At 42.3% G+C, this 23,930-nt stretch overlaps 1 protein-coding gene across 3 annotated transcripts in view; it reads right to left on the bottom strand.

Annotated features, from left to right (window-relative positions):
- Positions 1 to 23,930, bottom strand: part of TTC7A (tetratricopeptide repeat domain 7A) — a 240,412-nt gene that overhangs the window by 137,682 nt on the left and 78,800 nt on the right. For all 3 annotated transcript variants that reach the window (XM_067565099.1, XM_067565100.1, XM_067565101.1), the window contains 2 exons: positions 20,780 to 20,884; positions 1,287 to 1,404 (listed from right to left, as the gene is read on the bottom strand). In XM_067565099.1, coding sequence (XP_067421200.1) covers positions 1,287 to 1,404; positions 20,780 to 20,884 — 223 coding nt within the window. The remainder of the gene's footprint in view (positions 1 to 1,286; positions 1,405 to 20,779; positions 20,885 to 23,930) is intronic.

Raw genomic sequence — 23,930 nt, 5'->3', positions numbered from 1 at the left:
TAAAAAGTCCAAATCTGAAAATAGACTCTGGGGTCTTGTAAATCTTAGAGACAATTAAACAAAATCTGGGCACAAAGTCTTGAGGAACTAGGCCACTATGTAGGACTTGGACTTTAGAAAATAGGAGAAAGTTCAAGTTGCTAAGAACATAGTTTTATTGACGGGAACCTTCCAGGAGCAACTGCTTTGGGGCAGCAAAACAGAGACGGGAAAAAACTATGTTATAGATTACCAATGACTTTGACGGGGGCTGCCCACTCGATCAGATATGGTTGCTTGGAGAATCACAGTGACTTCTACTACTGAAGAGCACTGATTTATTTGATCAAGTTGCTCTGCTGTGGGGCAACCTGCAGCAACACCACCCTCACTGATAGCCCTGAAGAGCAGAGCTTTTCTGTGATCTGAACTACTGCCCACAGAGATAATAAACAGACGAGCCTACACTTAAGCAAAAGCGGGTGATATCGGTGAATAAATGGGCTTGGCCAGGTTGGTTGGAATGCTTGCTGATTCATCAACCACTCCAGCAGGCTCATGTTGGAACATGTGTATTGGAGTCCCAAAGTACATTAAAAGTAACTCCCAGATGTGGACCTGATGAAAAACAGAACTAAAAGCCCTTCCTGCTTTTCAGGTAACGTGCATTAGAGCACTTTACACCTCCATATGCCAGCTTCGCAGAGCCTATTGATAGTTAGAACATAATGCCAGCTGCTTACATCACTCTTTTCCTGTTCAAAGCTCTGTACAAACATGACTTAGTTCACTTTCACCGCGCCCCAGAGAGGCAGATAAGTATTATTTTAATGATGGAGAAACAGAGGCACAGAGAGGTTAAATGACTTGCTCAAGTCCACAGAGGGAGTCAGTGTTAAGCCAGGAGTTGAACTCAGGAGCTCCTGCATCTCTTTGTGACTTATGAATTTGAAAATAGGTGGAAAGTTGGACTTTGTTATGTAAATAAATTAATTCTGGAAAAATTATTACATATGTTCAATTCAAGTAGCCAAAAATTGTTGGCCATGGTAAATGAACCTTCTCCCCAAATTAGTAAGAAATCTGAGCAGAGTTTGTTTTTGTACTTTAGCATAAAAATTCTATGTAGCCTATCAAAGAAAATGGTGATCAGAAGACAAGTGAATATTCCCCAATGACCTAGGAGTTCGATTATTTTCCATAATCGGCCAAAGTTTAAACAATGTCTTTAATAAATTTCCATTGCTTACACTGAAGACTCAGAATGACTGCTTTATGCACAATATTTGATAAGTCAGATACTTTACCATCAGTAGCTTGAAGACTGTAGGTCAGACCCAAGGCCAGATATCCCTTAGCTAGGAAGTCTCCAGCGTCCTCGCCTAGGTCTATCACCATCTTGGCAAACCGTTCTCCTTCCTCCAGCTGCAGGGAAAAGATAAGCTAAAAAAATCACATTACTTGCATCCCACCCACTCCAAAGAGATTACATGGTAACCAGGACCTTGTGCGCTGTTACAAATGACCAGACAGCCGTTAGTGTAAGGAGTCTCTGTAATCACAATTCAGCACAATTTTATACAGATTAATAGTAAACAGGAGATATAAGGTCAGATTATCAGCAGAGCCCAGCACCCAAAAACAGGGTCCAATTTTCAGAAGAGCTCTGTTCCCAGTAAGGCCTCAAAATAAGATTTCAGAGGAGTTCAATATGTTGGATGCTGAGGTCATCGGAAAATCTGTCTGTGTCACTGGGAGCTGAGCACTTGTGTGATGGGGTGCACAACCCCACACTGGGCCCAAAGGGGTTAGCCCCAACTCTCCAGACTTGCAAGGCATGAGGCAACTGGATAGGAAGCTTGAAAGGAAGCAATACAGCTCAGAAGGTGGAACCCGGGGAGACCTACCTTGGTGGTGCCTGACCAAGGGTGCTGAAGAAGCGCCTACTGTGAGGAATAGAACTGCAGGCTGAGCCCAGTTGGTGCTGAAGGTTTAGTTATCTTATATTGGACTTGGAGCCATGGTGAGAGACGAATGGCAGGAAGTGACCCAGGGAAGGTAATTTGGAAGGCACTCTAATGTGCTGGATGCTGAGTGGCTCTCATCGGGCCCTGGGTTGGAGCCCAGGGGAATGGGAGGGCCTGGACTCCCCTACCAACTGCCCTTGCTGCAGGAGAGGAATAAGCCTCATTCCCCCCATGCCCCTCTAGTAAGAAGAGGGCGAGGACACTGAAAACCCGAGGGGAAGCTAAGTCCACACACGGGTGAGGAACTGGACTGGAAGGCCTTCCTTCTGGGAGATGAGGCTGGATACTGGGTGTGCTACCCACAGATAGATGCGTCTGAATTTGCCCCAAATTCTAGATTCTGTAGAACCAGAGTTCTGAATCAGGCCCATCTGTGCTTTGAACAGTGAGACATTCTTCACTGTCCAAAGTTTGTAACACGAAAAAAGAAAAAAGCACTGAAAGATGTGGGGGAAGAGAAGAACCTTTGGGACATCATGATTTAAGCCTTCTCTATACAGGAAAAGTCATACCAGTTATACCAATATAGTTATACTGGTATAACCACCCCCCATGTGGACACTCTTATTCCAACAGAAGAATGTTTGTGTGGTGGGTTTTTTTGTTTGTTTGTTTTTGTGGGGTTTTTTTTGCAGTTAAGCAACCTAATAACATAAGCTAAACCAAAGAAAGAAAAAGAAAGAAAGGGGTGGGGGAAAGGCACTCTTATAACAAGATAAATGTCTACACAGAGGTTATACCAGTGTAACTATTTAAATTAATATTTTGGCTTATATAAAAAATCCCTTTCTAGTGTGGACAAGACCTGACAGACTGACAGATGCTATAGGAGGTTAAAGTGCATTTTATCTTATTTTAATATTTGCCACAGGACAGGCACCAGTCCATGTTTTTAAACAAGAATGCTGGGCCTCTTGGTTATTTACATACAGCTGTACCACGAGCTTGCCTGCTAATAAGTGTTTGTGTATTTCCTTGTATTTGTCAACATCTGGTTTTGCTGTGCAATGTTTTCTGTGCAAACCTCAGGTGGTTTTACTTCCTCTCTTAAAATGAAAAAATATGGAAAACAAAGCACTCTTGCCCTCTCCTTGCGCTAAGCACCCTGTCACACCCAGCTTCTAATGCCCAAAGGCTTCGAGTTCAGGACCCAAATTCTGATCCAATATGTTGCACAGCTATTAGACCAATGGACCAGCCACGTTTTGTATTTTAAAGATCCAATTCTGCCAGTGTTGTGCACCCTGAAGTACTGCAGATTTTAATGGGAATTGAGGTCATTCACAGACTCAGGCTCTAAGACAGCAAATACTTAGGTCCATTTTTCCTATTATAGCACAGAGACCACTCTACCTTTTTTGGAGAGGCTGTGCAGCTGCAAAGCTAACTGGTGATTCCACTGATCACAGACTGGAGACTAATGAAAATGTGAAACACAGGTGCTGTAGAACTGGAACCTACACGACAATTACTAATCATACAGGAGCTGGCACTTTTATTGGTTATTTTCCAAAATCATCAGGCAATTCTTTTAAAATACAGTTTCTTTAACTGTCCTTAGAAGGGATCAAGATTGTGGGCAGAAAACACTTGTAAGTTTCTAAAGTTAGAGAAAGAGCTGTGGCGAATGCTTGAGAGCCCCAGAGTATGCCACATTAGCCTACAGGATAGACTGCAGATCCTGTCAGCAACAATCAACAGTATCAGCTCTGGTTAAGAGTCAGAGACCATACTGTTATTAGAAAGATCCTGCTTTTGAGAGCGCTGATTACATTTTTTGGGGTTGTTTTTTTTTAATTTTATTTAAAGGTTTTGTTTGGTATTCAACCATTTTTGAGAGAAATATTAAAGGCTTAATTGAAATATGTTCTCTTAGTACGCAGCCTTGTCAGATCTCAGCAGTTTAGTATCTCATTAATACACAGAAAAGTCTCTTGCAATGAAGCAAACCCTGCCAGAAATGTACCAGCAGACCAGGAATTTTCATTCTGCTTATGAACAGAATCTAGTTCAGTTAATACACTATTTCTCCAGGGATTTTTTAGTTGTCTGATTTGAAGATATTAGCTGTTATGTATTAAATTAATATGATATATTATTACCAGAAGAATTAGCATTTAGCAGTTCATAAAACAAGGAAATATTTATTGAAAATGCAAAAATGAAATAAGGATACTGAGTTAAAAAGCAAAGACACAATCTCCATTCTTTGCACAGATCGTTCATTAGTTATAGAGAACCATAAAGCTACACCATTGCCTAGTCTGTGCCTACTAGATCTAGACAGAGACACTCCCTTTTCCTGTAAATTTAGAAGACCAGGCTTAACACCAAAGACACTTGGTCTGATCCAAAGCCAACTGAAGTCAATAGAAAGATTCCCGTTGACTTCAACAGGGCTTGAATTAGGTCCTAAAAGTCCCTGTTATATTGGAAAGACAGAGGTCCCCCCTCTTTAACACTCCAGTCCAGGAAAAGTACACTCTTAACTTTAAGCACATGAGCAGCGCTACTGAATTCTATGGGACTTCTCACGTACTTAAGTGTAAGCATATGCTTAAGGGCTTTGCTGCACTGGGCCCCTAAGTGAATAGAAGCAGAAAATATCCCAGCACTCATCATGGAAAAAATTACCCTTCCAAGTAGTAATAATTTGGATGAATTCTCCTATCCTCTGGGACCTTATATAAAAGACACCATACCTCACTTACTAGGGGATTAATAAACCCCTTTCATCCCCCACATAGGGAGCCATACCCTTAGACACCCACTTTATTCTCTTTCACTCTTCTCTCTCTTCCTTTCTTTTTCCCTTCTTGTTATTCTTTCTTATTAATGTATGAACACTCACATTAACAACTCATCAAAAATACCCAGGGACAAGTAGATGGTACATAAAACCCTGACCAATTGTGTTACAGGCATTGGTTTTAAGAACATACGAACGGACATACTGGGTCAGATCAATGGACCATCTAGCCCACTATTCTGTCTTCTGATAGTGGCCAATGCCAGGTGCTTCAGAGGGAAAGAGCAGAACAGGTTATCATCTAGTGATCCATCCCGTCATCCAATTCCCAGCTTCCAGCAAACAGCAATCCCTGCCCATCCTGACTAATAGCCATTGATGGACCTATCCTCTATGAACTTACCTAGTTCTTTTTTTACCCGTTATAGTCTTGAGCTTCACAACATTGTCTGGCAAGGAATTTCACAGGTTGACTGTTGTGTGAAGAAATACTTCCTTTTATTCGTTTTAAACCTGCTGCCTATTAATTTCATTAGGTGATTCCTAGTTCTTGTGTTATGAAAAGGAGTAAATAACACTTCCTTATTTACTTTCTCCACACCAGTCAAGATTTTATAGACCTTTATCATATCCCCCTTTAGTCGTCTCTTTTCTAAGCTGAAAAGTCTTAGTCTTATTAACCTCTCCTTATATGGAAGCTGTTCCATACCCCTAATAATTTTTGTTGCCCTTTTCTATACCTTTTCCAATTCCCATATATCTCTTTTGAGATGGGGTGACCAGATCTGCATGAAGTATTCAAGATGTAGGTGTACCATGGATTTATATAGAGGCAATATGCTATTTTCTGTCTTATTATCTATCCCTTTCCTAATGATTCCCAACATTGTTAGCTTTTTTGACTGCCACTGCACACTGAGCGGATGTTTTCAGAGAACTACCCACAATGACTCCAGAATCTCTTTCTTGAGTGGTAACAGCTAATATAGATCCCACCATTTTATATGTATAGTTGGGATTATGTTTTCCAATGTGCATTACTTTGCATATATCAAACACTGACTTTCATCCACTATGTTGTTGCCCAGTCACCCAGTTTTGTGAGATCGCTTTGTAACTCTTCACACTCAGCTTTGGACTTAAGTATCTTGAGTAGTTTTGTATTATCTGTAAATTTTACCACCTCACTGTTTATCCCTTTTTCCAGATCTTTTATGAATGTGTTGAACAGTACTGGTCCTAGTACAGACCTTTGGGCAACACCACTATTTACTTCTCTCCATTCTGAAAACTGACCATTTATTCCTGCTGTTTGTTTCCTATCTTTTAACCAGTTACTGATCCTGGAGAGGACCTTCCCTCTTATCCCATGACAGCTTATTTTGCTTAAGAGCCTTTGGTGAGGGGCCTTGTAAAAGGCTTTCTGAAAATCTAGTACACTATATCCACTGGATCACCCTTGTCCACTTGCTTAGGCACATCAGACATCATATCCTTTCAAAATGTTGAATGTTTGCACTTGTTTGCACTTGTTAATCCATTTGTACTCATTCCTTCCAATCATAAATAATTTAAAAAAAACAAAAAAACTGAACACCATATTTTACAAATAGTAGAAAAGACAAGGACTCTGTCCCAAAGACCTTACAAACTAGATTCAGAGAGATATAAATTCAAGGAATAACAAAGTTCAAAACCATGTGGGACATCATCTGTAGGGAGATCAGTATTGGTGGAGTTTATGAAATGAATGGGTTTTAAGGAGGGCTATGATGAAGAGGGATGCGGAGTAAAAGGATAAAAGAAGCTGCAAAGATGAGAATGGAAGGAATAAAAGAAAACACTTAGGAGATAGGAAAAACAGTTACTAACCTTTCCGTAACTGTTGTTCTTTGAAATACGTTGCTCATGTCCATTTCCATGTAGGTGATTTCCAAGCCGTGGGTCACCCAGTGGGGGTCGGAGTTTCGTGCTGATATGGACTGTAAGACTGCTTGACCTAAGGCAGCATCACTTCTTGCCTTTTACGCTTACTACTCATTATGCTATCACACATGTATGGATGAACAGGTTGCCGTCCTGCAGATGTCTAGGACCAGCACCTGCACCACAAATACCTCTGATGAAGCTTGTGGAATGTGCTGTCAAGTGATGAGGTGGGACTTTCACCAGATCATAGCAAGTACGTATCCATGATGTAATGCGTGAGGAGATCCTTTGGGCCAAGACTGGACCACCTTTCATACTTTCCGCAATTGCCACGAAGAGCTGAGTGGTCTTTTGAAATGGTCTGGTTCTCTCTATGTAGAATGCCAAAGCACACCTAACATCCAGTGAGTTAAGCCTTTGTTCCTCCCTGATAGTGTGTGGCTTTGGGTAAAAAAACAGAAGAAAAATATCCTTGTTACTTTGAAAGTATGAGACCACCTTTGAAAGAAAGGATAGATGGGGACGAAGTTGCACCTTGTCATTATCTGTATATGGCAGTTCAGAGGTAAGGCCCCTAATCTCTGAAACCCTCTTAGCCGAAGTAATGGCCACTAGAAAGACTACTTTCCAAAAGAGATGGAGCAAGGAACACGTCACCATCAGCTTGAACGAGGGTCCCATGAGCCTCAACAGCACCAGGTTGAGGTTCCAGGGAGGCAGGGGTTGATGCACCTGGAGTATAAATGCTCCAGTCCTTTCAAAAACCGGGAGCAAATTAGGTTAGCGAACACTGCCCAACCATTTACCGGTGGATGGAAAGCCGAGATTGCGGTCAAGTGAACTCATATGGATGATACTGCAAGGCCTTCCTTCTTCAAGCAGAGCAGATAGTCCAGGATAAGAGGCTGGCATGTCTCATTTGGTAAGACCACTTTCTTTGATGCCCACAACAAGAACCTCTTCCATTTTGCCAGGGCACCAGACTCGACAGTTCCCTCCACATGGTTGGATTCAACTGCACTGGCTGGCTGACCATTGTCTGAGAGGGGACCATTATCGGCCTCACCCTCTCCGTGTCCTTCCCTGTTGGGAAGCGTCCGCGGCCTGATTTCTTCAACCTCTTCTTTGGCACCGGGGATGTAGAACAGTCCCGTGCCAGTGGTGCTGATGATCTGTCTGCTGGGGGAGAATTATGGTGCCAGCTGGGCATCAATGCTGGAGATACCCGACCTCTTTGTGGTTCCCTGATTGAGATCAGTGTGCTCCTCACGAAGAAGGTGCTTGGTGCCGGATCCGGTTGACGCTCTGAGGGCAAAGCGTGGCTTCCATTAGGAGGAACTTTAATCTACTGTCCCTGTCCTTTTTGGTCCTGGGTCTGAAGTTCTTGCAAATCCAGCACTTTGCAGGGACATGCCCCTTTCCTAGGCACTTCAGGAAGCTGCAGGGGTATCAGCTTACTGATATCTTCTTTGGGCAGGTCGCACACTGTTTGAAGCCCTGGGAACAATGCATACCCCGATGCTCCAAGGGGATCAGCCCCGTAGAGCAGGGCACTTAAGTGCTTAAACTAATCTAAATACACTCTACTTAAACTATTTACACCTTAAAAACTAACTAGTTACAATTTATTACAGGCACAACCACTGGTTGATACTACTCACAGAGCAAGAGGAGAATAGCGTTCCAGTGACCATCACTGATAGAAAGAAGGAACTGAGGGCGTGGCAGCTGCCTATGTACTGTGCCACAAAGGCACCACTCCAGGGGACACCATAGCCAACCCAGCACATACCACTGGGGAAAAAGCTTCCGGCGATTGTGCATACAGCGCACACACACCTACATGGGACTAGGCATGAGCAAACACTTGAAGAACTGGGAGGAATTTAAGGACTAAGGGAACTAATAGAAGGAGTGGACAGCAGAGATGTGGGAAGATATGAGTCTTGCCAAGCTCTGAAGATGAAAACAAGAAGCTTGCATTTGATGTAGGAAAGAACAAGGAACAGAGATGAGGCAGAGAAAGAGCCAGATAAGGGATTCTATGGGGGAGACATGGGGAGAAGAGTGCAATGGAAGATGATCTCAGCAGCAGCATTCTGGATGAAATGAAGGGCTTGGAGGTGAGATGCAGAAATTTTAGCTTCTGATTTGCTTATGAACTGGTCACTATACATATCTGCTATTCAGGCTGTATGACTGGTCACCTATGTCAGCTGGCATTGTTTCCGTTCCCTATCTGGATGACCTGAGTTTTATAAATAGAAGAAACACCATACATTTTTCCTGCTTGAACGTTATCCAGGACCATTTGTAATTGTCACATTAATCTATGGTATGAATAATAAAGAGCTTTTCCAAATAGTTACAAGAGCACTTCCAGTGCAAACACTCTTGTAAATATTTATTCAGACTAGGATTAATGACATTTTGGCTTTCCACAGAGATTCCTGTGAATACAAACGTGGTCACCCAAAGCCTGCTTTGAGAATAAAGGAGCTTGCAAACCCCAGCAAAGGCTAATCAGCTGGTTTTATTCATAAGAACATTCACAAATCCCCTTTTTTCCCCTGCAGAGTTCAGCCATTGCCACTCCTGCTGTGAAACTGCACCCCTCCCTCCCCAATTCTTCCACTTTTCAGTAATTCTTAGAGAGCCTGAAAACCTGCATACCTTTCATTCATATCAACATTCACTAGACCTCAATTCTCAAGCACAAATGGTTCCTGGTGTGCTTGCATTCCAGGTGGAGAAATCACTCCCTGCAGATTTTACAGATAACACCAGCAACCTCTCTGGGCTTGTCTAAATAAACACTTAGTTTGCGACAAGCCAAGGTGTGGATCTACCCTCCCCCCCCCCCCCACTAGCAGGCTGTACGCTAAGTGTGCATATGGACCTCGTGGCTGTGCACTAGAAATGTCCTAGCGTGCTCTGATCTACCCCCCTTTGAAACAGGAGTTGATCAAAGTACCCTAGGGAACTTTTAGTGTATGGAAGCAGGGTCCACTTGGACACTTAGTGCACAGCAGGCAAGTGCAGGGTACATTCACACCCTGGCCTGCCATGAACTAAGGGTTCACATTGACAACCCTCAGTTAGAAGGATCCAAGAGAGACAACAGTCACAGCAGGGCTTGGTGGCAGATGGGGGTCGGGAGAAACCATGAGCCACCTCATTCCCACTAAGCTGTCTGGGAGCATGGAACCAAGCCTGCAGGGCCTCAGCACAACTGAAAATTAATCTAATGGAGGCATAATTAATTTCAAAAGGGGCCCAGTACTAGGGTCACAAATCCTGGGATGGATCATTTGGCTCCACTGTTTGGTTGCAAGCTGTACCCAGTGTCAGCAAGCCTTAAGGAATAGAATCTGACCCTAGTCCCTCAAGGGGCAGGAACTGTGCATTCTTTTGTGTTTGGAAAATGCCTACCCCGTTGTGGGCATTACCAAAAACACATTAATAATAGTGATCCCTAGCTGTAAGGACATGCTAGGGGTGACGAGAGGTTGAACATTTCAGGTGTGGAACCGCAATAGAACACATGGTAAAGAAAAAGAAATCCCCAGGCATCATTTTAGAGGCAACAGCCTGAATTTCATTTAATTTCTTTCTGCCATTTTTTTTTAAAGTTCTCTCAGAAGCAAGTGGAATCTAAGCCTCAAATCTGTTCTGTCACAGTGCTTAAGGCTGCCCAGAAACGAGGCACAAACATGCACAGAGCTTCTTCTGCATGCTCCATGTTGAATAGGGAAAGAACAGCATGACAGCAGCAGAATAGCACTACAGACTGCAGGGGTGGAGCCCAGGAAGCTGAAAAATGATGGGAGGTTAAAAACAAAGATATAAAAAGCTACCTTAAAGCATTGCTATCTCTCACGCTGCATTATTTGTCAGAGGGAGTTTGGTCGACTGGCTAACTCCTCCCCTGAGCCATAGGGAAGCATACACAGCTCTCAGAGAAATATGTTACCAAGCTGTGAACTGCCACTGATGATATAATAATCTGGGTTATTTTTTCTCACCCCCCACCCCCCATCCTCTTTGATGGAAGCTGAACAGTTGTTAGCAGCATAACCCTGAGAGATGTTTTCCCTGAAACAGAGAGTGCCTGTTCTAGCAAACCACGTTATTTGGCCAGAGCTTTTGGCCAAGCCCATGGGCACACTGACAAGGGCGGGGGAACAGCAGGTGCTATCCCCTGGCATACAGCCACCCATCTGGTTTTCAACTGGCTCAACTTATTTTTCAAAAGGTTGAAGCTCCACCACACTGAATCTGAATGCTCCAGATTCATAAACAGGATCTGCTGCTCCCAGAGGTACTGATTTCACACAGCCAGGGACAGGTAAACGGATGGCACAGCGCAATAGAAAGAGGACAGATTTAAAGATGAAAACAAAGGGAGTGGCAGGCAGAATTACAGCGGACTGGGGCAACAGACTAAAGAAGCATCTACTAGGATGGGAAAAGTTGGGGCTCCGCTGAAATTATATGTGTTTGTAGATATATGAATAAATCAGGTATCAGACTAAGCAGCCTATGCTCTGAGCCTGTAGACAGGGGTATTTCAAACAATATTACTGTTGTTTTGGTCTTTAATTTTAGTTGTAACAAGAACAGGAGTGGGGTTTTTTATGATGATTAAATTTTTGTATTAGATTTTAGGCAGGGATACAATTATTCAATCCATTCAAAGAAGAGGGAGCCCAAAGGGGGGGGGAGGGGACAAAAAACAAACAGTAGGCAAAGAGAAGAAAAGAAGAAATGAATGAGAGGAGACCAAGTGGAAGCAGAATACAGGGGTTTGCAGCATACAGAACCGCTCACTCACTGATTACACAGGACGGGAAACTAAGTCCACAGGTTTTCAAGTTGGTTGAATCTGCTAAATCTACTGTGCCACTCTTTCCAATGCTGCCAAATTACACGGCGCCCAAGTCCAGCCCTCTGTCTGTGGCTACTGAGGCCTTACCCCTCTGCAGCATTAGCTGTTCAATCACCAGGGAGGCACATGGAAGTCAGCATTCTTGGTAATCCCTGACATCGAGAGACATTGAAATCACTCCAATATGAACAGCTGTGGCATGAATGGGAACTATAAAGAGGGTGGGGAAAATCCTGGAACAATTCTTTACCCACAGGGTATTCCATAGCACCTGTAACGGTGTCTCACCCAAAACACAGTGCCAATAGGCATCAGTGTCCTTTAGCTATACATATGTTAGTCAGTGACCAATAGATGAACTGGAAGTCATGGTATATATGAAGAAAATTATGACTTAATTAGCTTTACAGAGACTTGGTGAGACAACTTCCATGATTGGAGTACCAGCATTGAGGCATAATGCTTGTTCTGAAAGGATAGGTATGGGAAAAAAGAAGGAGGTGTTATGCTGTATGTCAAGAATGTGTACACTTGCGCCAAGTGCAAAGATGAACAACAGACCTATTGAGAGTCTCTGAGTGAGGATAGCAAGGGAAAAGAACATTAGTGATGTTATGGTGGGGGTCCATTATAGACAACCAAATCAGGAAGAGGATGAATCATTCTACAAGCAGGTAACAAGATTAGCTAACATACATAAGCTAGTATTAATTGGGTATTAATAAATAAATAGTATTTAACTTCCCTCATATCTGATGGAAGGCTATTACAGCAAAACATAACACATCCTGCAAATTCTTAGCGCGTGTAGGGGACAGCTTTCTGATTTGAAAGTTGAGGAAACAAGTAAGGGGTCATCCATTTTGGATCTGGTTTGAACCAACAGGGATGAATTAGTTGTGAACGTGAAGGTGGTTGGGAACTTGGGAGGAAGTGATCATGATCTGATCATTCAAGATCCTATGGAAAGGAGGACACGAGAACAGCAAAACAAGAACACTGGACTTCCGAGAGGGAGATTTCAATCGACTCAGAGAAATAGCAGGAAAGGTCCCATGGAAAGACCAGTTAGGATGAAAAGGAGTTGAAGGAGGCTGGCAGTTTTTAAAAGATGCAATACTAGAGGCTCAACATCAAGCTATTGCAACACAAAGTAAAGAGCCACAGGAAGCCAATGCGGCTGCACAAGGAGCTTTTTAGCTATCTAAAAATCAAAAGTGATACATACAGGAAATGGAAGGAGGGGCATGTCACCAAGGAAGCATACATGGGAACCTGAGAGTGTGTAGGGACAAAATCAGGAAAGCCAAGGCAAAGAATGAGTTATGGCTGGCAAGAAATGTTAGAGACAACAAGAAGGGGTTCTTCAAATATGTCAGACAAAAAAGAAAAATCAAGGACAATGTGGGTCCACTGCACAATGGAGAAGGTGAGCTGGTAACAGAAGATGATAGGAAGGCAGAGCTGCTCAATGCCTACTTTGCTTCAGTCTGCTCACAAAAAGTAACATGTGACCGGAGAACTAATGAAGTTACCATAGACAATAAAGGGGGAAGGATGCAGATCAGGATAACTAAAGAACACATCAGAGATCTTCTGACCAATTTGAATGAATTCAAATCAGCGGAGCCGGATGCTATTCACTGGCAGGTACTGAAGGAACTAGCTGAAGAAATCTCAGAGCCACTGGCAATAATATTTACAAATTCATGGATGACAGGAGAGGTCCCAGAAAACTGGAGAAGGGCTAATATAGTGCCCACCTTGAAAAAGGGGAAATAGGAGGAACTGGGAAACTATAGACCAGTCAGCCTTCAATACCTGGGAAGCTATTACAGCACTGTATAAAACATTCAATTAGCAAATACCTGGAGGATGAAGGGGTAATCATTAGCAGCCAGCCTGGATTTACCAAGAACAAATCATGATAAACCAGCTGGATTTCCTTCTTTGACAGGGTAAGTGATTTGGTGGTTAGAGGGAATGTGATGGATAGAACATACCTGGTCTTCAGCAAGGCTTTTGACACAGTCCCACATGACATTCTGATAAGTAAGCTGGATAAATGAGGACTTGGCAGAACTACCATTAAATGGATACATAATTTGTTAAACAACCGCAAACAAAGAATAATATTAATGGAATGATGTCAGATTGGAGGGAGGTCTCAAGTGCGGTTCCACAGGGGTCTGTTCTGGGTCCGGTGTTGTTTAACATCTTTATTAATGACCTGAATGTAAGAATAGAGAGCATACTGATTAAATTTACAGATGACACAAAGCTGAGACAAGGGCCAAAGTTGCCAATACTTTGGAGGATAGAGCTAAAATTCAGATGGATCTTGATAAATTGGAGAACTGGTTTATAGACAGCAAAATGAAATTCAATAAAGACAAATGTAAGGTGCTAAACTTAGGGAAGAAAAACCAAATGCACAAATACAGAATGGGGGGAAACTGGCTTGGCAGCAGCCCTGTTGAGAAGGATCTGGGAGTTGTGATGGATCACAACCTCAACATGAGTCAGCAACGCAATGCTGTTGCAAAAAAAGCAAATGCTATTTTAGGGTGCATTAACAGAGGCATAGAACGCAAGTCATGGGAGGTGATTATACTGTTCTACTCAGTGCCAGTTAGGCCTCAGATGGAGTAGTGTGTCCAATTTTGGTCACCAATGTATAGAAAGGCTGTAGAGAAACTGGAAAGGATCCAGAGGTGCACGACAAAGATGATCAAAGAGATGGAATGCAAGCCATCTGAGCAAAGGCTGAAGGAACTGGGTATGTTTAGCTTGGAAAAGAGGAGATGGGGGCGGGGGGGGGGGGTAGAGGGGGATATGATAGCCGTCTTCAGATACTTGAAAGGCTGCCATAAAAAAGATGGAGAACAGTTGTTTTATTTTTCCACAGATGGCAGGACAAGAGGCAATGGGTTTAAACTACAGCATAGCAGATTCAGATTCAATCTCAGGAAAAGCTTTCTAACTGTAAGAACAGTAGGACAATGGAAAAGGCTGCCTCGGGAGGTTGAGGTGCTTCTTCACTGGAGGTTTTCAAAAGGATAGCCATCTGTCTTGGATGGTTTAGACACAACAAATCCTGCATCTAAATTTAGACTAGATGATGCTTGCGGTGCCCTTCTAACTCTGATTCTCTGAAACAGAACATTGTTTTCTACTGAGACTCTTTTAATATTATTTATATTATATTAGCAGCGTAGAGGCCCTTGCCAAGTTTTGGGCCCTTTGTGCTAGACAAGACAAGGCAAAGGGTGTAAGGAGAAACAGAGGAACTGAGAAATCAAGTGACTTAGTCAGGGTCACAAAACAGGTCAGTGACAGAACTAGGAACAGAACATAGGTTTTCCTACTCCTAGTCTAGTGCCCTATGCACTAGCCCATATCACCTCTTAATATTCTTACATTATGAAGGCTAATCCTAGACTAGACTAGACTCCATTTGTCTCCATATGTTTTTTCAAAGCTCTTCAATGACCTCCCTAGAATTCATAAAGAAGCAGATGACAAAGGGACGTCTCTCCATTAAAGTCAATCCTTTAATAGGCTAATAATAGGGAAAAGGCTGGAGCTCCAAGATGTTCAGAATTTAGTGCATGTCTGTAATCATTAGCTCCTCTATATGTATTTGCACAATTGGGCCTCGAACATAATTAGGAAGACAGCGAACTACTGTAATTAACATTTGAAATTATCATTATTAAAAACACCAACTTGTGCTGTGATCCCACAAAATTTTACAAACTCTGCAAAACTGGGCAAATCCAGCACTCGGCTGGGAGAATTCTAAGGAATGGTGGGTGCAGCAGGAAGCAGCACTGATGATTCAGTAGGCACCTCTCTTTCCTCTGAATTCAAACCGGACAAATGCCCAAACATTGTCGGAGGGGCCAAATGGTGCAGACCATGTCAACTTTCCAATGAAAATTACAAATCATCTCCTGATCACCTGCGATTATAAACCTTATAGTACTTTCTGTAAGACAGTTTAAAGATGATTGGCTAGACATCACTGGGGTCTGCACTTACTCACTCCAGCCCATGAGTTAGAACACTCTTTGTCCCTATCCACGTTAGCTGGCCAAATTGTTGCACTGGAGCCATGTTTTAAAAGATTTATAAACTGGTTCAGCAAACTGTTCTTGGCACCTTGCGAGGATAGGACCTTAAATTGCCTTGGGCCCAATAAAACATTTTAAATATATTGCACCACATATGGGTGTGGAATAAAATGAAAGTTATAGCTTGTCCCAGAAAGCATTTAAATCTCATGGGAAATGCTAACCGTGGGTCCCACTGTATCTCCGGGTAGGCAAGAGTGATCAGTACAGGTGCACAAGTTTTAGCGCTTTTCTGCTCGCTTGAGGCAGCTCGTGTAGGCCCTTGAACTAATGAAATATTGATTTGCTGTTCACACCACACTTTATTTGTGAAAACCTATAATTCTAATACAGGCTGAGCAAGCCATTGCTTACTGCACAATGCTGTTAACTGTGGTTCCAATCCTAGGAGTTACTGAGAGGCTCCTCTTCAGGGGACAGATCATCCACTGGTGTAAACCAGCACAGCTCCAGTGAAATCAACAGAGCTGTGCCAAGTTACATCGGCTGAGGATCTGGCTCTTAATGTCAATAGTAGCTGAGGGTATTCAGCTCTTTTTTGGCTCAGGCTTTGTATGTATTGATTTATATGGAACAGTATTAAAGTATATTTTTATTTCAATTTACTTTGCACTGGAGATCTCTTTATAGATGCATGATAGGCATTGTGGACACACTAAATCACTTTGGCATATTCAATTAATATTTATTTCTGTTTTTTAAAGCGCTCCAGGATACCGTGTGCAAAGCTGGTACTATAAATTAAATGACTGCTTGATTAACCAGCAAAGAAACAGTTCTGTACTCCTCACGACATGCTGCAATTATCCAGAAGCATAAATGTTGTTGAAATGATTTCAGTTGCTAGCAGTAAAATACAAGATTAAAGTACTGCTTGTCTCTGTACAGTAAACTATCAGGGTATAGCAATGTACTGAAAGCATACAGTAGATAGACAAAGAAAGCACGAGTTTGCTTTTCCATTTGTATAAATGGTGTTCTGATTTCACCCTTGATTTGGCAATTAAATATCTATATTTATTCCATAATTCAACTAAAAATATGTTATTCACATTTCCAGCAAGTTAGGAATTAATCAGATCTTACGCTTCCTGAAAACCAAAGTGTGTGTTAATGTTTGTAACAAAAACCAGTTAATATTTTTTTCCCATTGGATTGGTCAATTAATTATTGATTGTGCTCTCTATTTACACTGCCATTGATCACTGCTTTTCTAACTTGATCATCTTTGGTTTAGAATGATTTGATTCTAATTTTATTACTATGTAATTTGAATGCACATAATTACTGTAATTATGACATTTAGGGAAACAGCTCTCCCAAGGCGGAAGATCTTTTAAGTTTACTGGCAAACCTACTTCTGCTGACAGAAGAATCGGTTACTACCTACTAGTAAATGGGGACTGTGTAAGATTGAAATTTTTCTGCATTTCTGTAGTTTTAAAGGGACTCCACCCATTTCCGCCCAGTTTTACTTCCCTGCAATCCCATGGACTTCAGTGTCAGGGTAGAAGCTAGCCCATTTACTGAAAGGAGAACAACAGTAATTAGTTAAGTCAATAGAATATGTACACTAAAAAAAATGAATTTTCAATTACCTGGCAGTATTTCAGTGCTGGTATCCCCATCTAGCCCCCCATTCTGCCATCATCCATATAATCAGCAGTGCCTTCTTCAGACAGAATACTTACATAGTACAGCACTACTCAGTGTGAGAAATGGTGGCAGAACTGGGCCCTCATGGAATAGTGCTTGCAGTTCAGTGAGCGCAGACATTTCCATATTTCATTGGACTGGATCCCATTCAGGGATGTAAGGGCCTGATCCAAGGGCACTGAAGTCAATAGAAAGCGGGTTTCCGACTCCAGTGGGTTTTAAATAGGCTTTAAATTGGGACACAGAAAATACGTCTTGCCATTGGAACAACTGGGTCAACAACTGTTAACCACACATCCCCTTTCCTCCTCAATCTGTGTTTATTTAGGACTCGATTGTCACTTTGCAATCTGCCATGAGTTAAGGGCTGTGCACAGCTGGACTGCCCCAGGAGCAGACCAGGCAGGGAATTCTGACTCATTCTCATTTATCTCCCAGACTCCCTTCTTGCTACACGAGTGGCAGATTATTTTTCATATGTTAGCTGTGCATTGCCTGTGCAGGGAATTTGGGGGTGCCTTACGCTCCCTTACTCCTTCCCTCTTGTCCCCCTCACAGGGGAAGAAAGCCCTTATTTTTTAATCACTAGATCTTGCCTTATAACAGCATTGAGCCCTCTAATTCCCAATACACTCCAAAAATTAGTAAATCAAGTTCTAGTATTAAAGGAAATTAGCAGCTGTGTAGCCATTCACTGGAATGGCGAGGTGCATTTCCCATTGCCAGATCTACACAATCCAAATGCCCAGACAGCAGCTCATACTTTTCTTTATTAGAGTTAAGACACCTTTTAACTTTTTTTTAAACTGATTAACCCATTTTTGTATTCAGATGTCTCCAGAGTGAGCCTGAATCTATTCCAGTAAAGTGGGCACAGCTGAAGATGGGCACTCTGGGATGACAACGCTGGACCAGGTTGGCTGGGGCATCTGTACAGAGGGGAGCGAGGGAGGTGGCTAGGGAATATTAAAAAAAACCAAAGGAAGTGTTCTCTGTTTACACTATGAGCTTTTCAAGGCAGGGACCATGTCTTTCTCTGTGTTTTTCCGGCTCCTAGTGCAATAGGACCTTGATCTTAATTGTTGCCTCTAGGTGCTCTAGTCATACACATCATAATAATCATCATAATCATCATCCCGATGTTTCCCTCAGTGCTGAAATCTAATCAAGTGCTGAAGATTATGTATGGTGCAAATGGTCTTCTAATTCTGCACTTGTAATCAACCGTTGGTGCAAAACTGCAGGCACATGAACTGTGGGAGCAAAAGATAGGCAACTAATAAACACCTGATTGCAGGCAAAAATCAGGTGGCTTAGGCCTCTAAACGTTATAACTAGTACTCAAAGTTGCATGTGCAACTTTGAACCAACAATGGACTTTGAGCACAAAATGAAACGGTTGCTGTTAGATATTTGGCCCTTAATATTAAAGGGAGGAAGAAAGGAAACAAGTAAACTAGGAGGAAACCAGTAGCACAATGTACAGCAGACAGAAGAATTCTGTTCCATTTCTTTCCTCACAGTATAGTAGCATAGGTCTTTTCATCTCAATAAATATTAATTTTATTCCATGGTTAGGTGCCTTGGTTACAGCTTCAGTGCTTACAGTAAACATGACATCATCACAACGATTTTATTTTCAGTACTGAATCTTAAAAGATTCATTCACTGTATTATTTCAGTTATGTCTGCAGGCTAGTTATAGCAAAAGACTGCATGTAGAGTAAGTGACCTGGGAAAAAATGCAGCCTTCCCTAGTGTAAAGTTTGTGTTTAGGAGGAGTCAAAGAATTGTCCATAAATCAATAAATATTGGTTAGATGGTGGTCATCTGTTTGTGACATTTATAATAGGCAGGAATCCTTCATTAGCATTCTGGCAATATCTGGGTCAGTGTTTATGAAGCAGAAAGACATAAGAGAGTAAATATATTGCTTGTGATGCTGATATCACAAGTCTGCTTTCTGTACTAGAATGGAGGCACTTATGGCTAAGTCTGCCATCCCTCAGAGCAGGGCTTTCACTGGATTTATCATTACTGTTCAGATGGTTTCGTCTAAAGCTTGAGCCAGCTCTAAAGCCAGCTAAAGCCTAAAAGTCTAAAGTCTAAAGCCAGCTCTCTGAGCTCACACAGAGCCCCACTGACTTCAGTGGTGGTCTCCGTGGATGCACACGTCTGCCTGAGTGATTCTCTTTGCAGGAGCAGGCCCTACTTTCAAAAGCTAGAAAGAAGACATTTCCTAATCATGCTCACCTCATGATACTCGAGTTCAGTGGTGAATACAATTTATCTTGAAAACTATCTGGTGAGAAAGGGAAAGCCGAATGTGCAACAAAACCTGTTGCCTGGTTTGCACTTTGCTTTTTAAAAATCTCTCTTTTAAATATAAGATATTCAATTTCTGAATTTAAAAAAAGAAGATAAAATTTGTGTTTGAATTTTAGTGCTCTGAAAAAGGGTCAGACTGACTACCAGGGAGAGAGACATCCTCTATCTACTGAACAGCGAAGCAAGGGCAGGAGCAGTGGTAGCTTGACCATATGGTATCTCCCAGGGGCCTCCATCTGGACCTGGAGGTGCCATCTCTTCTGCGAGATGATATATCTTGTCTTTTGTCACCTCATGTCAGACCTTTAACATTTCAGCACAGTTCATTTTGGTATGTGGTTGCCTTTGAAAACATATATGGCCAGATTCTCAGCTGTTGTAAAATGATGTAGAGCCACTGATGTCGATTGAATTATGCTGATTTACACAGCTAAGGATCTGGCTCCTGGTGTGAAACAAAATCAGATTTTCCACTCAAGCAATGCAGATTTTTATGATGTTTTCTTTTGTGCTTTTCACCTGATTTGTTTTACTTAAAATTTGCATCTGTAATATCTTACTGGCTGCAGGAAGACTGTGGTGGAAGAGCAAGTTCTCATTCAATTAATTAAACCAAGCAGCAAAAGACTGACAGCTGCTTCTGCTCTTTAGGATAATCAGAATTTCACGGGCGCTGTCTCCCACCCCCACTCTGTTTCTGGAGCATGTATTAATGCAACTGAAAGACAAAAGCCTGACACAGTGACTCAAGAACAAAGGACTGAGCTGTCCAGCAAAGCTATCTGACGAACAGACTAGGGGCCAGGTTCACTCTGTCCCCACCACAGCCATTAGAAGACGAACGTTAATGATTTGGATTCTATTCTGGAAATTAACCTGTACAAGTAGCCTTAGGTTACACAGGGAAACAGTTCCTCATCATCTTGTATTTTTCCTTTGCTCTACTGTGCCAGTGAATCTCATTTCAGTGACCTACTGCAAAATTTCACTGCTGATAGATATTTCACAGGGTTATTTTACTGCACTATGGCACTGTCACTGCGGCACCTAATACATTATGTAAGAAGCATTGCATCAGCTCACTTACCCAGTGCAGTGGCCCAATGCAGACCTTAGCAGCCAGAAGAGGAACAGTGGGATCTGCAGGACGCAGCTTAGCACACTCTTTGAGCACTGACACAGCATATGCCGACTGGAGGGGGGTAAAAGAGGTGTCTGATTAGACGATGCCGTTGCAGAGCACAGACAGAGCATTTCAGTGAAACGTACGCAACAGTTACGCTAGTCAGCAAAGATTCATGCGTGAGCAACAAGTGAGTTACTTTGCCTCCCTCCCCCAGCAAGACATATTATTTTAAAAATGCCAAACAGCTAGACGTGGCAGCAAAAGATTCAAGAGAACCATTTTCCCAATAAGCTGAAACACAGGTTTATCCTAATTCTATTCTTCATCTCCCCCTGGAGCCCAGCAGTAATTCACAGTGACTACAGAGACACCTTCTAGTGACCCTGAAAGGAACATAAGGAGCCTCCTCTTCAGCTAATTAAATCAAGACAAACTGAATCTTGCAGAGGTTTGGGCCTCTAAATAGGTCTCTGTCTGGTGGATTTTGTTTTTGTTCCCTCCAGTCCCATAGCAAACAGTAATACCATCAGGATCCAAAAGGTTGAGTTGACAAGTGCAGCACAATGCACAAAGCCCATGATGCTTTCACTGACTCTCTGGGATTCGGTTACAATTAACGAATTACATTTAATAAATTTAGCACTTACATAGCACTTTTCATCTTTAAAATGCTTTACCAACATTAACTAATCTTCAGCACATTCCATGAGGTAGGTATGTATTGTAACACACTATGGCCACCTGGGAATCTCACAGCAACTACGGGAGCAAAACCTAAATCCTCCTGCTCCAAAACCACAGGTCCCTACCATTCAGTCTAAAGGAGAGTGTCTATTAGTAGTCTGGGGCTTATGACACACAGTTGTGCAGTTCTGATTCCATTCACCTAAAGGCAGTAGTACAACAGTAATGTAATACGATCAGTATCCTCATGAAGAAACCAAGGGAAAGAGATTAAGTGAATTGTCTCAATCCAGAAGAAGAGTCAGTGTCAGAGCTGAGATTAGAATTAATACATTTCAGATGCCCAGTCCTAGTCTGACTACAGAATCGCACCTCTCTCTCAGTGCCCCAAAATGAAAAAAATAATTATGTAAGATTAAACCTTGAAGTACAGAAATGCAACCCCATCATTACACAGAGCAGACTCAAAATGGCTGGAGTCTTTACAAGAGTTAACATATCTATTTCTCTTTGTGGTTTGAAGGAAACTGTTTTGGGATATCAAAAGCATCTTCTTCTCTCACATGGCTCAGGCCATGGAGTATGATACAGAGACTCTCTTTACCCTCGTGGGTTAAGTTGCAGGTTTTGACATGATCCAAGAGGGGATCGTGACCTGACATATTCCAATCGCCTCCTTCTGCCTGTATTCCAGCCACAGTTCTGTTATGAGGCAAGCTCCGAGATTTTAGAGCAGCAGGGCAATACACACCTTACCCTAGTCAGGGAGCGTCAACTGAGTGACAAGACCAACCCCTAGTACCTCAACATGTGCGTTTATTGTCAAGACTGGGTTTGCAAAGGGCTGCACTGTCCACCTTTATTTAGAAGGATTACAAAGTAATTAATTAAACATGGGCGGGGGAATCTCAACTCTGGGCAAGAAGAGCTCAGATGCAGAAGAAGTGGGTGCACAGGAAGCTAGTTATAGCTCCATGATCCAGCACCAGCCAGTCAGAAGCCGGGGGCATGATCTGATTTACACCACAGGTTAAAGTCCCTTGGGGTCCCATGAAGGATAGACTTAATTGAACTCTGCTCCACCACACCCCCTTCTCACCTCTGCTCCCTTCCCATCTCTGCTGCCTCCACTAGCCCATTACCAATGGAGAGTTCCCCTGTGTAAGGGGAATTATCCACTGGCCAGAATCTGTTCATTTAGCAATGTCTAGCAAATGCAGTGGAGCAGAGAATCCAACCCAGTGCCAATGTGTAAGTACCCACTGAGCAAAGTCACTTCATTCCATGCTCTCATGAGCATTCTGAACATTAGTTCACAAAGTAGAGCTACGGTTCCAAAACTGCTTCTAAAACATTCGCAGGAGGTACATCGCTTGAAACAAGTTAGTAAAAAATGCCACTATGAATATGGACTAAGTGTGTATTTAGAAAAGAGTACAGCATCAAGCCTCTCTCCCTATCTCTGTTGTAAAAATTCAGAGAGTTATCATTTTATCCTGAGAGTTTACCTGCAGGAATATAAAAGAACAGTTTGACAGGGAATGGCACTAAGAAAAAATATCCTTCTTCCCAGTGTGACTTTATTTTGCAGAGGCTGGTGCGAAATATAAGATCAGGGTGCTTTACAAACATTAATAAATTAGCAGACAAGAAAAAACTGTTCACTCAGAGTTTTGAATATAGACGTGTCATTGCTTGGTAGGAGTAATAGATAAAAAGTAGCATTTGTGTAACACAAATATTCTGACAGCTAAAACGTTCATATTCTTCAGTTAGAATGTGGGCAGAATTGTGCATTGTTTGCAAGATTTGCCGCAAGACAGTTATAATGGACTTATTGGTGACGTGTGGAAAGTAGAGAAACGCTTGAACCCAAACTCCAGAACTGAATGCTCCTGAACTTCGGAGGGGCTCACATCCAGATTTAGACCTGCAACCAAACTTTTCAAGTTTGGCCTTCTAATAGCTGGAGTTCAACCAACACATCAGATCCACCCACCAAGCACTCTGGGAGATTAGGGACCCACATTTGGATCCCAACATTTGTTTCTAGGCTCATCTCTAGTTGAAAGTCTCTGAAGTCTGCTTTTAACTGTGTTTGTTTAATTGAGAAAGTGAAATTCTATGTTTGCTGACAGCTGTCTTGTGGGTCAGAACTAAGATGGGTGGTGAGATGTCTAAGCTGTGAGTTCTCAAGCAGGGTGTCACACACAAGTCCAGTGAGGTCATGAGCACCCACCCTTTCTTTTATGATTAGATGGATGGGGATACCAGGGGGTCATAGTTTTGAAAAGCTAAAAACCACTGGTCTAATGTGAATTTTCACCCTTCAAAAATATACATACAGTACTTTAACAGATCAGCTCCATCCTCTTCAACCCTTGGGTTGTATTAATTGTAACCACTTGGTATGTAAGGCTTTTTGGTA

Source organism: Emydura macquarii, unplaced genomic scaffold (genome assembly GCF_026122565.2).
Source record: "Emydura macquarii macquarii isolate MOO-44397 ecotype Brisbane River unplaced genomic scaffold, CSIRO-AGI_Emac_v2 contig_2676, whole genome shotgun sequence".
In the NCBI taxonomy this organism is placed as follows: domain Eukaryota; kingdom Metazoa; phylum Chordata; order Testudines; family Chelidae; genus Emydura; species Emydura macquarii.
Note: the sequence above shows the minus strand (reverse complement) of the source record. Positions and strands in the feature narration are given on the sequence as shown.